The 10,387-nt window shown below is 45.5% G+C and overlaps 1 protein-coding gene across 1 annotated transcript; it reads left to right on the forward strand.

The window, feature by feature from the left end:
* The first annotated feature begins 1,578 nt into the window (after nt 1-1,578).
* Nucleotides 1,579-3,317, forward strand: LOC127293031 (lecithin-cholesterol acyltransferase-like 1). The gene is made up of 2 exons (XM_051322581.1): nt 1,579-2,183; nt 2,283-3,317. The coding sequence occupies exons 1-2, from the start codon at nt 1,756-1,758 to the stop codon at nt 3,202-3,204; spliced, it is 1,350 nt and encodes a 449-aa protein (XP_051178541.1). The 5' UTR covers nt 1,579-1,755; the 3' UTR covers nt 3,205-3,317.
* The last annotated feature ends 7,070 nt before the right edge of the window (nt 3,318-10,387 follow it).

The following is a 10,387-nucleotide window of genomic DNA, read 5'->3' on the forward strand; positions in this document are numbered from 1 at the left end:
GACGGCTCTATCGAGCGCTACAAAGCTCGTCTTGTTGCCAAGGGATTCAAACAGCGTCATGGGCTTGACTATGAGGACACCTTCAGTCCCGTTATCAAGCCTACAACCATTCGGCTCCTCCTGTCTTTGGCAGTCTCCCGCGGTTGGTGTCTTCGACAGCTGGATGTTCAGAATGCATTCCTTCATGGTCTTCTTGAGGAAGAAGTCTACATGCGGCAGCCCCCAGGATTTGTTAGTCCTGATCAGCCACATCATCTGTGTCGACTGACTAAGGCTCTGTATGGATTGAAGCAAGCACCGCGTGCTTGGCACGCTCGCCTGGCTTCTGCTCTTCATACTCATGGCTTCATCCCCTCGAAGGCCGACACATCGCTGTTTCTGTTTCAGCGACCTCGTGTGACTATGTACCTACTGGTCTATGTCGATGATATTATCTTGGTCAGTTCCTCACCGACAGCTGCTACTGCTCTCATTTCTGCTCTTGGTGCTGATTTTGCTGTCAAAGATTTGGGTCAATTGCACTTCTTCTTGGGTATTGAGGTTGCTCATCAGTCTACGGGTCTGGCTCTCACTCAGAAGAAGTATTCTCTGGATCTCTTGCGCCGTGCTGGTATGCTCAAGTGTAAGATGTCGCCCACGCCCATGTCTTCTACGGACAAGCTTTCAGCCACTGATGGTGTTCTCCTATCTTCTGAGGATGCCACGGAGTATTGCAGTATTGTTGGTGGCTTGCAGTATCTGACCATCACACGTCCGGACTTGTCCTATGCTGTCAACCGAGTGTGCCAGTATTTACATGCTCCTACTGATATGCATTGGTCTGCTGTCAAACGCATCTTGCGTTATGTCAGTCACACGTCCTCGTTTGGTCTTCATCTCCGGGCTAGTTCATCAGGTGTTCTGTCTGCGTTCTCTGATGCTGATTGGGCTGGGTGTCCAGACGACAGGCGATCCACGGGGGTTATCTTTGTGTTCCTAGGTCCTAATTTGATCGCACGGAGAGCACGCAAGCAAGCCAACTTTGTTTCTCGCGAGCACGATGAAAGCCGAATATAAGGCTGTTGCCGATGCAACTGCTGAGCTCATATGGGTTGAGTCCCTTCTTCAGGAATTGGGTGTCTCTCAACCTCGTCCACCGGTCCTTTGGTGCGACAACATCGGTGCCATGTTTCTTTCATCTAATCCGGTGTTTCATGCACGGACCAAGCACATAGAAATTGATTTTCATTTTGTGAGGGAACGTGTCTCGAAGAAGCTACTACAAATCAAGTTCATCTCATCAAAGGATCAACTTGCGGACATCTTCACCAAGCCTCTATCTTTACCCATGTTTGAGGTCTGTAGGCGCAATCTCAACCTTCATGCTACTTCAGGAGTGAGTTGAGATTGAGGGGGGGTGTTAGACTTTGTATAGCTGCCTTTGTATTATACGTGTATATGTACGCCTTACCCCTATATATATATGAGATATGCCACCCCTAGAGGGTTGAGCAAGTTCCCACAACAACGTTGTTTTACAGCTACGTTACCGGGGTCCTAATTAAGCATGGTTGGTTACACGCGAATCACACAGCGCAGCTGAGAGTAACCACTGCTGGAAGGACGACGTAACTACCACTTCCACCGTACGAGCTGGGTGCCTGTATGCCGTTTTGAGCGGCTCCAGTTGATCCAGACAGCATCACTTGTCCGGAAAGTTCAATACAAGGATCACCACACAAAGAGACAAACAAACAAGAAAATCAAGAGTTAATCATGCATATGGAAGCACTACCCATGGAGAGAAATCAGCTACGTGCGGTCGTGCTGCTTTCCGCGGTCATGGTCATGCTGTCGCTGAGCTCATGCTGCGCCTCGTCGGCGGGCGGCGGGCAGCTGCTGCACCCGGTGATACTCATCCCGGGCTCCGGCGGCAACCAGCTGGAGGCGCGGCTCACGGACGACTACAAGCCGTCGAGCCTGACGTGCCGGTTGTGGCCGCCCGTGCGCGGGCGCGGCGGGTGGTTCCGCCTGTGGTTCGACCCGTCCGTCCTGCTCGCGCCCCTCACCCGCTGCTTCGCCGAGCGGATGATGCTCTACTACGACCGCGACGCCGACGACTACCGCAACGCGCCCGGCGTCGAGACCAGGGTCTCCGACTTCGGATCCACCTCCACCCTCCGCTACCTCGACCCAACCCTCAAGTACGCACCTCACCAATTCACAAAGTTCTCTCTTTTCTGTTCATGGTAATGTGCAGGTGTTGCAATGACAATGGCGTGACAAGGCAAATTGACGTGCAGGCTCCTGACAGGGTACATGGACACCCTGGCGAGCACGCTGGAGACGGCGGGGTACGAGGAGGGGCACACCCTCTTCGGCGCGCCGTACGACTTCCGCTACGGCCTGGCCGCGCCGGGGCACCCGTCGCAGGTGGGCAGCGCGTACCTGGACCGCCTCCGGCTGCTAGTGGAATCCGCCTGCGCGGCGAACGGCGGCAGGCCGGCGATCCTCCTGGCGCACAGCCTCGGCGGGCTGTACGCGCTGCAGCTGCTGGCGCGCGCGCCGCTCCCCTGGCGCGCCGCGCACGTCAAGCGCCTGGTCACGCTCTCGGCGCCGTGGGGCGGGTCGGTGCAGGTGATGCTCACCTTCGCGTCCGGGAACACCCTCGGCGTGCCGTTCGTGGACGCGTCGCTCATCCGCGCAGAGCAGCGCAGCTCCGAGAGCAACCTCTGGCTGCTGCCCACGCCCAAGGTCTTCGGCAACACCACGCTCGTCGTCTCGGAGCGCCACAACCGGACCTACTCCGCCAAGAACGTCACGCAGTTCCTGCAGGACATCGGGTTCGCCGAGGGCGTGGAGCCCTACCGGGCGCGGACGCGGCCGCTCGGCGAGGCCCTGCCGGAGCCCGGCGTGCCGGTCACGTGCCTCGTGGGCACCGGCGTCGACACGGTGGAGAGCCTCGTGTTCGGGGAGGAAGGGTTCGACGCGGGGCCTGTCAAGGTGGTGTACGGCGACGGTGACGGGACGGTGAACCTGGCCAGCCTCGTGGGGCCGATCAAGGCCTGGTCCGACTCGCCGGCGCAGATCATCGAGGTGGTGGAGCTGCCCAAGGTGTCGCACACCGGCATCCTCAAGGACAAGAGCGCGCTCGAGCAGATCCTCCGGATTGTCGATTCCATCAATCGAAACGCCACGAGCACGAGCCCGCGTCAGTCCACTTAACTAGAACACTTTTTATCGATTAGATTTGGGAATTTACACTACGGAGTAATTTGGTTTGTGCCATTAATTATTTGCTAGTTACATAAATGTCATTGTTTTGTTGGTTTTCATTAGAGGTAAAGTATTTGACATGCCACGGCTGGAAGAATTGTTGTATATACTCCCTCCTGCCTATTTTATGTTGCGCATTATTTTTCGTGCAAGTTAAACTGTGCAAACTTTAAACCAAAATATAGATAATAATAGAAAAGATCCACTATGACAAATGCATATAATATGAAAATATATTTCATGACAATTTAAAAAATAGTATTCGTCGGTTGTATATGTTTATATTTTTATTAATATAGATGATAAAAACTTTCCGAAGTTTGACTTTAACTAAACCTTATATGCAACATATTTTGAAAAGAAGGGAGTACATTCAAGTTTTGGCTGATCCCGCACAATCTGTATCAATATACATTCAAGTTTTGCCAAATCCCAGACAATCTTTCTGGGACGGAAGGAGTAACATCGACACGACAACTAACATATCGTGTGATGGTTATCGTGTGATGGTTAGAAGAGTAGTAACATCCACAGCCCACCAAAGATTATACCTCGGGATTGATATTTTGGTATCTTATAAAAGCATATCTATTAGATCAGTTTTTTTTGGCATGCTTGCACCCATATAAGTGAGTATATATACGTATTTGTAAGCGTCTGCCGTTGTTACATGTTTCGCAAAATAAAAATGTTAACCACACGTGAAGGTATGAATTTACATGCATTTGTGCAGTTTGAGTCTACTAGAGCAAAGCTGAACATGAAAAGTTTCCACTAAAATAAATTTACTTCCCATCATAAATCATAAACTTTTGACTCTCTCTAGTTCATATTACTTGTCACTAGTATGGATATCTAAAATTAGAATGTGCCTAGATACATCCATATTAGGGACAATTAGTATGAATAAGAGGGAGTACATGATTTTGAACATGTAACCCCCCTCCCTCCCCCCCCCCCGCCAAAAATATCACTTTTGAAATTATGTATACAAGTTTTCCTTCTACTCCCTCCATTCTAAAATATAAGATATATAAGTTTAGTCGAAAGTCAACATCTTCAAAGTTTAACCAAGTTTATATAAAAAAAATGAACATCCAAAATACTAAATTAATACTCATCCAATTTGAAAAAAAGTGCCGGAAGTGCACTTTTTGCAAAACAGTCCTCTTGTTTCTCTCACCCTGTAGTCCACACCACACCGAACATATCCCACACATCGCCCACCCCCACTTCGCTCAGGTTGCCCACAAGCCCTCTCTGCTCCACCATGAAGCTCCCCTCCTAGGAGCCGAGCTCACATCGCCTTCCCACCATGATCTCTTCCCCTCGCCGCGCTACCTACCCTCTTCGCTACGCTTTCGTCCCTCGCCACGCCGCACACTACTAGGAAAAGGCCTAGCCATAGAATGCTAGAAGTGGCGCACTGATACGTCTCCGACGTATCGATAATTTCTTATGTTCCATGCCACATTATTGATGATATCTACATGTTTTATGCACACTTTATGTCATATTCGTGCATTTTCTGGAACTAACCTATTAACAAGATGCCGCAGTGCCAGTTCCTGTTTTCTGCTGTTTTTGGTTTCAGAAATCCTAGTAACGAAATATTCTCGGAATCGGACGAAATCAACGCCCAGGTTCCTATTTTGCCCGGAAGCATCCAGAACACCCGAGAGCCGCCAGAGGGAAGCCCTGGGGGCCCCACACTACACCCTGGCGCGGCCAGAGGGGGGGCCGCGCCGCCCTATAGTGTGGGCCCCCCAGAAGTCCACCGACCTTGCCCTTCCGCCTATTTAAAGCCTCCGTCGCGAAAACCCTGAGACGATCGACGAAACCAGAGAAAATCTTCCAGAGCCGCCGCCATCGCGAAGCCAAGATCTGGGGGACAGGAGTCTCTGTTCCGGCACGCCGCCGGGACGGGGAAGTGCCCCCGGAAGGCTTCTCCATCAACACCACCGCCATCTTCATCACCGCAGCTGCTCCCATGAGGAGGGAGTAGTTCTCCATCGAGGCTCGGGGCTGTACCGGTAGCTATGTGGTTAATCTCTCTCCTATGTACTTCAATACAATGATCTCATGAGCTGCTTTACATGATTGAGATTCATATGAGCTTTGTATCGCTACTAGTTGTGTGCTACTCATGTGATGTTATTAAAGTAGTCTATTCCTCCTGCATGGTGTAAAGGTGACTAGTGTGTGCACCATGTGGTTCTTGTCGTAGGCTATGATCATGATCTCTTGTAGATTGTGGAGTTAATTATCATTATGATAGTATTGATGTGATCTATTCCTCCTTCATAGTGTAATATGGACAGTGTGTGCACTATGTTAGTTCTTGGTTTATTTTGCAATGATCTATTATGCTCTAAGGTTATTTAAATATGAACATTGAATTGTGGAGCTTGTTAACTCCGGCATTGAGGGTTCGTGTAATCCTACGTAATGTGTTCATCATCCAACAAAAGAGTGTATGTAGCACATATGAGAAAGAGTTATTTATTATGCGATCAATGTTGAGAGTGTCCACTAGTGAAAGTGTAATCCCTAGGCCTTGTTCCTAAATACTGCTATCGCTGCTTGTTTACTGTTTTACTGCGTTACTACTGCTGCAATACTACCACCATCAACTACACGCCAGCAAGTTATTTTCTGGCACCATTGCTACTGCTCATATATATTCATACCACATGTATTTCACTATCTCTTCGCCGAACTAGTGCACCTATTAGGTGTGTTGGGGACACAAGAGACTTCTTGCTTTGTGGTTGCAGGGTTGCATAAGAGGGATATCTTTGACCTCTTCCTCCCTGAGTTCGATAAACCTTGGGTGATCCACTTAAGGGAAAACTTGCTGCTGTTCTACAAACCTCTGCTCTTGGAGGCCCAACACTGTCTACAGGAAAAGGAGGGGGCGTAGACATCAAGCTATTTTCTAGCGCCGTTGCCGGGGAGGAAAGGTAAAAGGTACTCACACTCCGGATCTCGGCTACTAAGCTATTTTCCGGCGCCTTGTAAGTACTCGAAGCTATTTCCTTTAGATCCTGCAATTGCATCTTTTTGTTTCTTGTTTACACTAGTAAGGCATAATGGAAAACAACAAAAATATGAGAGATCTTTATGAACTTTATCTTGAATTAGGACATGATGTGTTTGAAGAGAAAATTAAAAAACCCATGGAACTTTATATGCATGCTAATGGGAATGTTATTGATAAAATGCTTTGAACACTATTGTTGCTAATGCTATGGAAAATTCTAAGCTTGGGGAAGCTGGTTTTGATGAGCATGATCTTTTTAGTCCCCCAAGAATTGAGGAGGAAATTTACTTTGATGATTCTTTACCTCCTATTTATGATGATTATAATGATAGTAGTCTTTTGTTGCCACCTGTTATGGAGGATAAATTTGATTATGATTACAATATGCCTCCTATATTTGATGATGAGAATAATAATGATAGCTACTTTGTTGAATTTGCTCCCGCTATTACTAATAAAATTGATTATGCTTATGTTGAGAGTAGTAATAATTTTATGCATGAGACTCATGATAAGAATGCTTTATGTGATAGTTATATTGTTGAGTTTGCTCATGACACTACTGAAAGCTATTATGAGAGAGGAAAATATGGTTGTAGAAATTTTCATGTTACTAAAATGCCTCTCTATGTGCCGAAATTTTTGAAGCTACACTTGTTTTATCTTCCTGATCTTATCATTTTGCTCTTCATGAATTTATTTGTGTACAAGATTCCTTTTCATAGGAAGCATGTTAGACTTAAATGTGTTTTGAATTTGCCTCTTGATGCTCTCTTTTGCTTCAAATACTATTTCTTGTGAGTGCATCACCAAAACTGCTGAGCCCATCTTAATGGCTATAAAGAAAGAACTTCTTGGGAGATAACCCATGTGTTATTTTGCTACAGTACTTTGTTTTATATTTGTGTCTTGGAAGTTGTTTACTACTGTAGCAACCTCTCCTTATCTTAGTTTTATGTTTTGTTGTGCCAAGTAAAGTCTTTGATAGTAAAGTCAATACTAGATTTGGATTACTGCGCAGAAACTGTTTTCTTGCTGTCATGAATCTGGGCAAAATTCTCTGTAGGTAACTCAGAAAATTATGCCAATTTACGTGAGTGATCCTCAGATATGTACGCAACTTTCATTCAATTTGAGCATTTTCATTTGAGCAAGTCTGGTGCCTCGATAAAATTCGTCAATACGAACTGTTCTGTTTTGACAGATTCTGCCTTTTATTTCACATTGCCTCTTCTGCTATGTTGGATGAATTTCTTTGATCCATGAATGTCCAGTAGCTTTGGGCAATGTCCAGAAGTGTTAAGAATGATTGTGTCACCTCTGAACATGTGAATTTTTGATTATGCACTAACCCTCTAATGAGTTTGTTTCGAGTTTGGTGTGGAGGAAGTTTTCAAGGGTCAAGAGAGGAGGATGATATACTATGATCAAGAAGAGTGAAGAGTCTAAGCTTGGGGATGCCCCGGTGGTTCATCCCTGCATATTTCAAGAGGACTCAAGCATCTAAGCTTGGGGATGCCCAAGACATCCCCTTCTTCATCGACAAATTATCAGGTTCCTTCTCTTGAAACTATATTTTTATTCGGTCACATCTTATGTACTTTACTTGGAGCGTCTGTATGTTTCTTGTTTTTGTTTTTGTTTGAATAAATGCTAGTGTGGGAGAGAGACACGCTCCGCTGTAGCATATGGACAAGTATGTCCTTAGTTTCTACTCATAGTATTCATGGCGAAGTTTCTTCTTCGTTAAATTGTTATATGGTTGGAATTGGAAAATGATACATGTAGTAATTGCTATAAATGTCTTGGGTAATGTGATACTTGGCAATTGTTGTGCTCATGTTTAAGCTCTTGCATCATATACTTTGCACCCATTAATGAAGAAATACATAGAGCATGCTAAAATTTAGTTTGCATATTTGGTCTCTCTAAGGTCTAGATAATTTCTAGTATTGAGTTTGAACAACAAGGAAGACGGTGTAGAGTCTTATAATGTTTTCAATATGTCTTTTATGTGAGTTTTGCTGCACCGTTCATCCTTGTGTTTGTTTCAAATAACCTTGCTAGCCTAACCTTGTATCGAGAGGGAATACTTCTCATGCATCCAAAATACTTGGGCCAACCACTATGCCATTTGTGTCCACCATACCTACCTACTACATGGTATTTCTCCGCCATTCCAAAGTAAATTGCTTGAGTGCTACCTTTAAATTTCCACTCTTCACCTTTACAATATATAGCTCATGGGACAAATAGCCTAAAAACTATTGTGGTATTGAATATGTACTTATGCACTTTATCTCTTATTAAGTTGCTTGTTGTGCGATAACCTTGTTCCTGGGGACGCCATCAACTACTCTTTGTTGAATATCATGTGAGTTGCTATGCATGTTCGTCTTGTCTGAAGTAAGAGAGATCTACCACCTTATGGTTAAGCATGCATATTGTTAGAGAAGAACATTGGGCCGCTAACTAAAGCCATGATTCATGGTGGAAGTTTCAGTTTTGGACATATATCCTCAATCTTATATGAGAAAATTATTAATTGTTGTTACATGCTTATGCATAAAAGAGGAGTCCATTATCTGTTGTCTATGTTGTCCCGGTATGGATGTCTAAGTTGAGAATAATCAATAGCGAGAAATCCAATGCGAGCTTTCTCCTTAGACCTTTGTACAGGCGGCATAGAGGTACCCCTTTGTGACACTTGGTTAAAACATGTGCATTGTGATGATCCGGTAGTCCAAGCTAATTAGGACAAGGTGCGGGCACTATTAGTATACTATGCATGAGGCTTGCAACTTGTAAGATATAATTTACATGATACATATGCTTTATTACTACCGTTGACAAAATTGTTTCATGTTTTCAAAATCAAAGCTCTAGCACAAATATAGCAATCGATGCTTTTCCTCTATGGAGGACCATTCTTTTACTTTCATTGTTGAGTCAGTTCACCTATTTCTCTCCACCTCAAGAAGCAAACACTTGTGTGAGCTGTGCATTGATTCCTACATACTTGCATATTGCACTTATTATATTACTCTATGTTGACAATATCCATGAGATATACATGTTACAAGTTGAAAGCAACCGCTGAAACTTAATCTTCCTTTGTGTTGCTTCAATACCTTTACTTTGAATTATTGCTTTATGAGTTAACTCTTATGCAAGACTTATTGATGCTTGTCTTGAAGTACTATTCATGAAAAGTCTTTGCTATATGATTCACTTGTTTACTCATGTCATATACATTGTTTTGATCGCTGCATTCACTACATATGCTTTACAAATAGTATGATCAAGTTTATGATGGCATGTCACTCCAGAAATTATCTTTGTTATCGTTTTACCTGCTCGGGACGAGCAGAACTAAGCTTGGGGATGCTGATACGTCTCCGACGTATCGATAATTTCTTATGTTCCATGCCACATTATTGATGATATCTACATGTTTTATGCACACTTTATGTCATATTCGTGCATTTTCTGGAACTAACCTATTAACAAGATGCCGCAGTGCCGGTTCTGTTTTCTGCTGTTTTTGGTTTCAGAAATCCTAGTAACGAAATATTCTCGGAATCGGACGAAATCAACGCCCAGGTTCCTATTTTGCCTGGAAGCATCCAGAACACCCGAGAGCCGCCAGAGGGAAGCCCTGGGGGCCCCACACTACACCCTGGCGCGGCCAGAGGGGGGGCCGCGCCGCCCTATAGTGTGGGCCCCCCAGAAGTCCACCGACCTTGCCCTTCCGCCTATTTAAAGCCTCCGTCGCGAAAACCCTGAGACGATCGACGAAACCAGAGAAAATCTTCCAGAGCCGCCGCCATCGCGAAGCCAAGATCTGGGGGACAGGAGTCTCTGTTCCGGCACGCCGCCGGGACGGGGAAGTGCCCCCGGAAGGCTTCTCCATCAACACCACCGCCATCTTCATCACCGCAGCTGCTCCCATGAGGAGGGAGTAGTTCTCCATCGAGGCTCGGGGCTGTACCGGTAGCTATGTGGTTAATCTCTCTCCTATGTACTTCAATACAATGATCTCATGAGCTGCTTTACATGATTGAGATTCATATGAGCTTTGTATCGCTA

The sequence above is a fragment of the Lolium perenne genome, chromosome 4 (assembly GCF_019359855.2).
Source record: "Lolium perenne isolate Kyuss_39 chromosome 4, Kyuss_2.0, whole genome shotgun sequence".
Taxonomy (NCBI): Eukaryota; Viridiplantae; Streptophyta; class Magnoliopsida; order Poales; family Poaceae; genus Lolium; species Lolium perenne.

What these genes read in the sequence shown, in the direction of transcription:
- LOC127293031 (XM_051322581.1), top strand. Translation starts at nt 1,756, where the DNA reads ATGCATATGGAAGCACTACCCATGGAGAGAAATCAGCTACGTGCGGTC. An exon ending in TACCTCGACCCAACCCTCAA is followed by an intron (nt 2,184 to 2,282) that starts GTACGCACCTCA and finishes ATTGACGTGCAG; the next exon opens with GCTCCTGACAGGGTACATGG.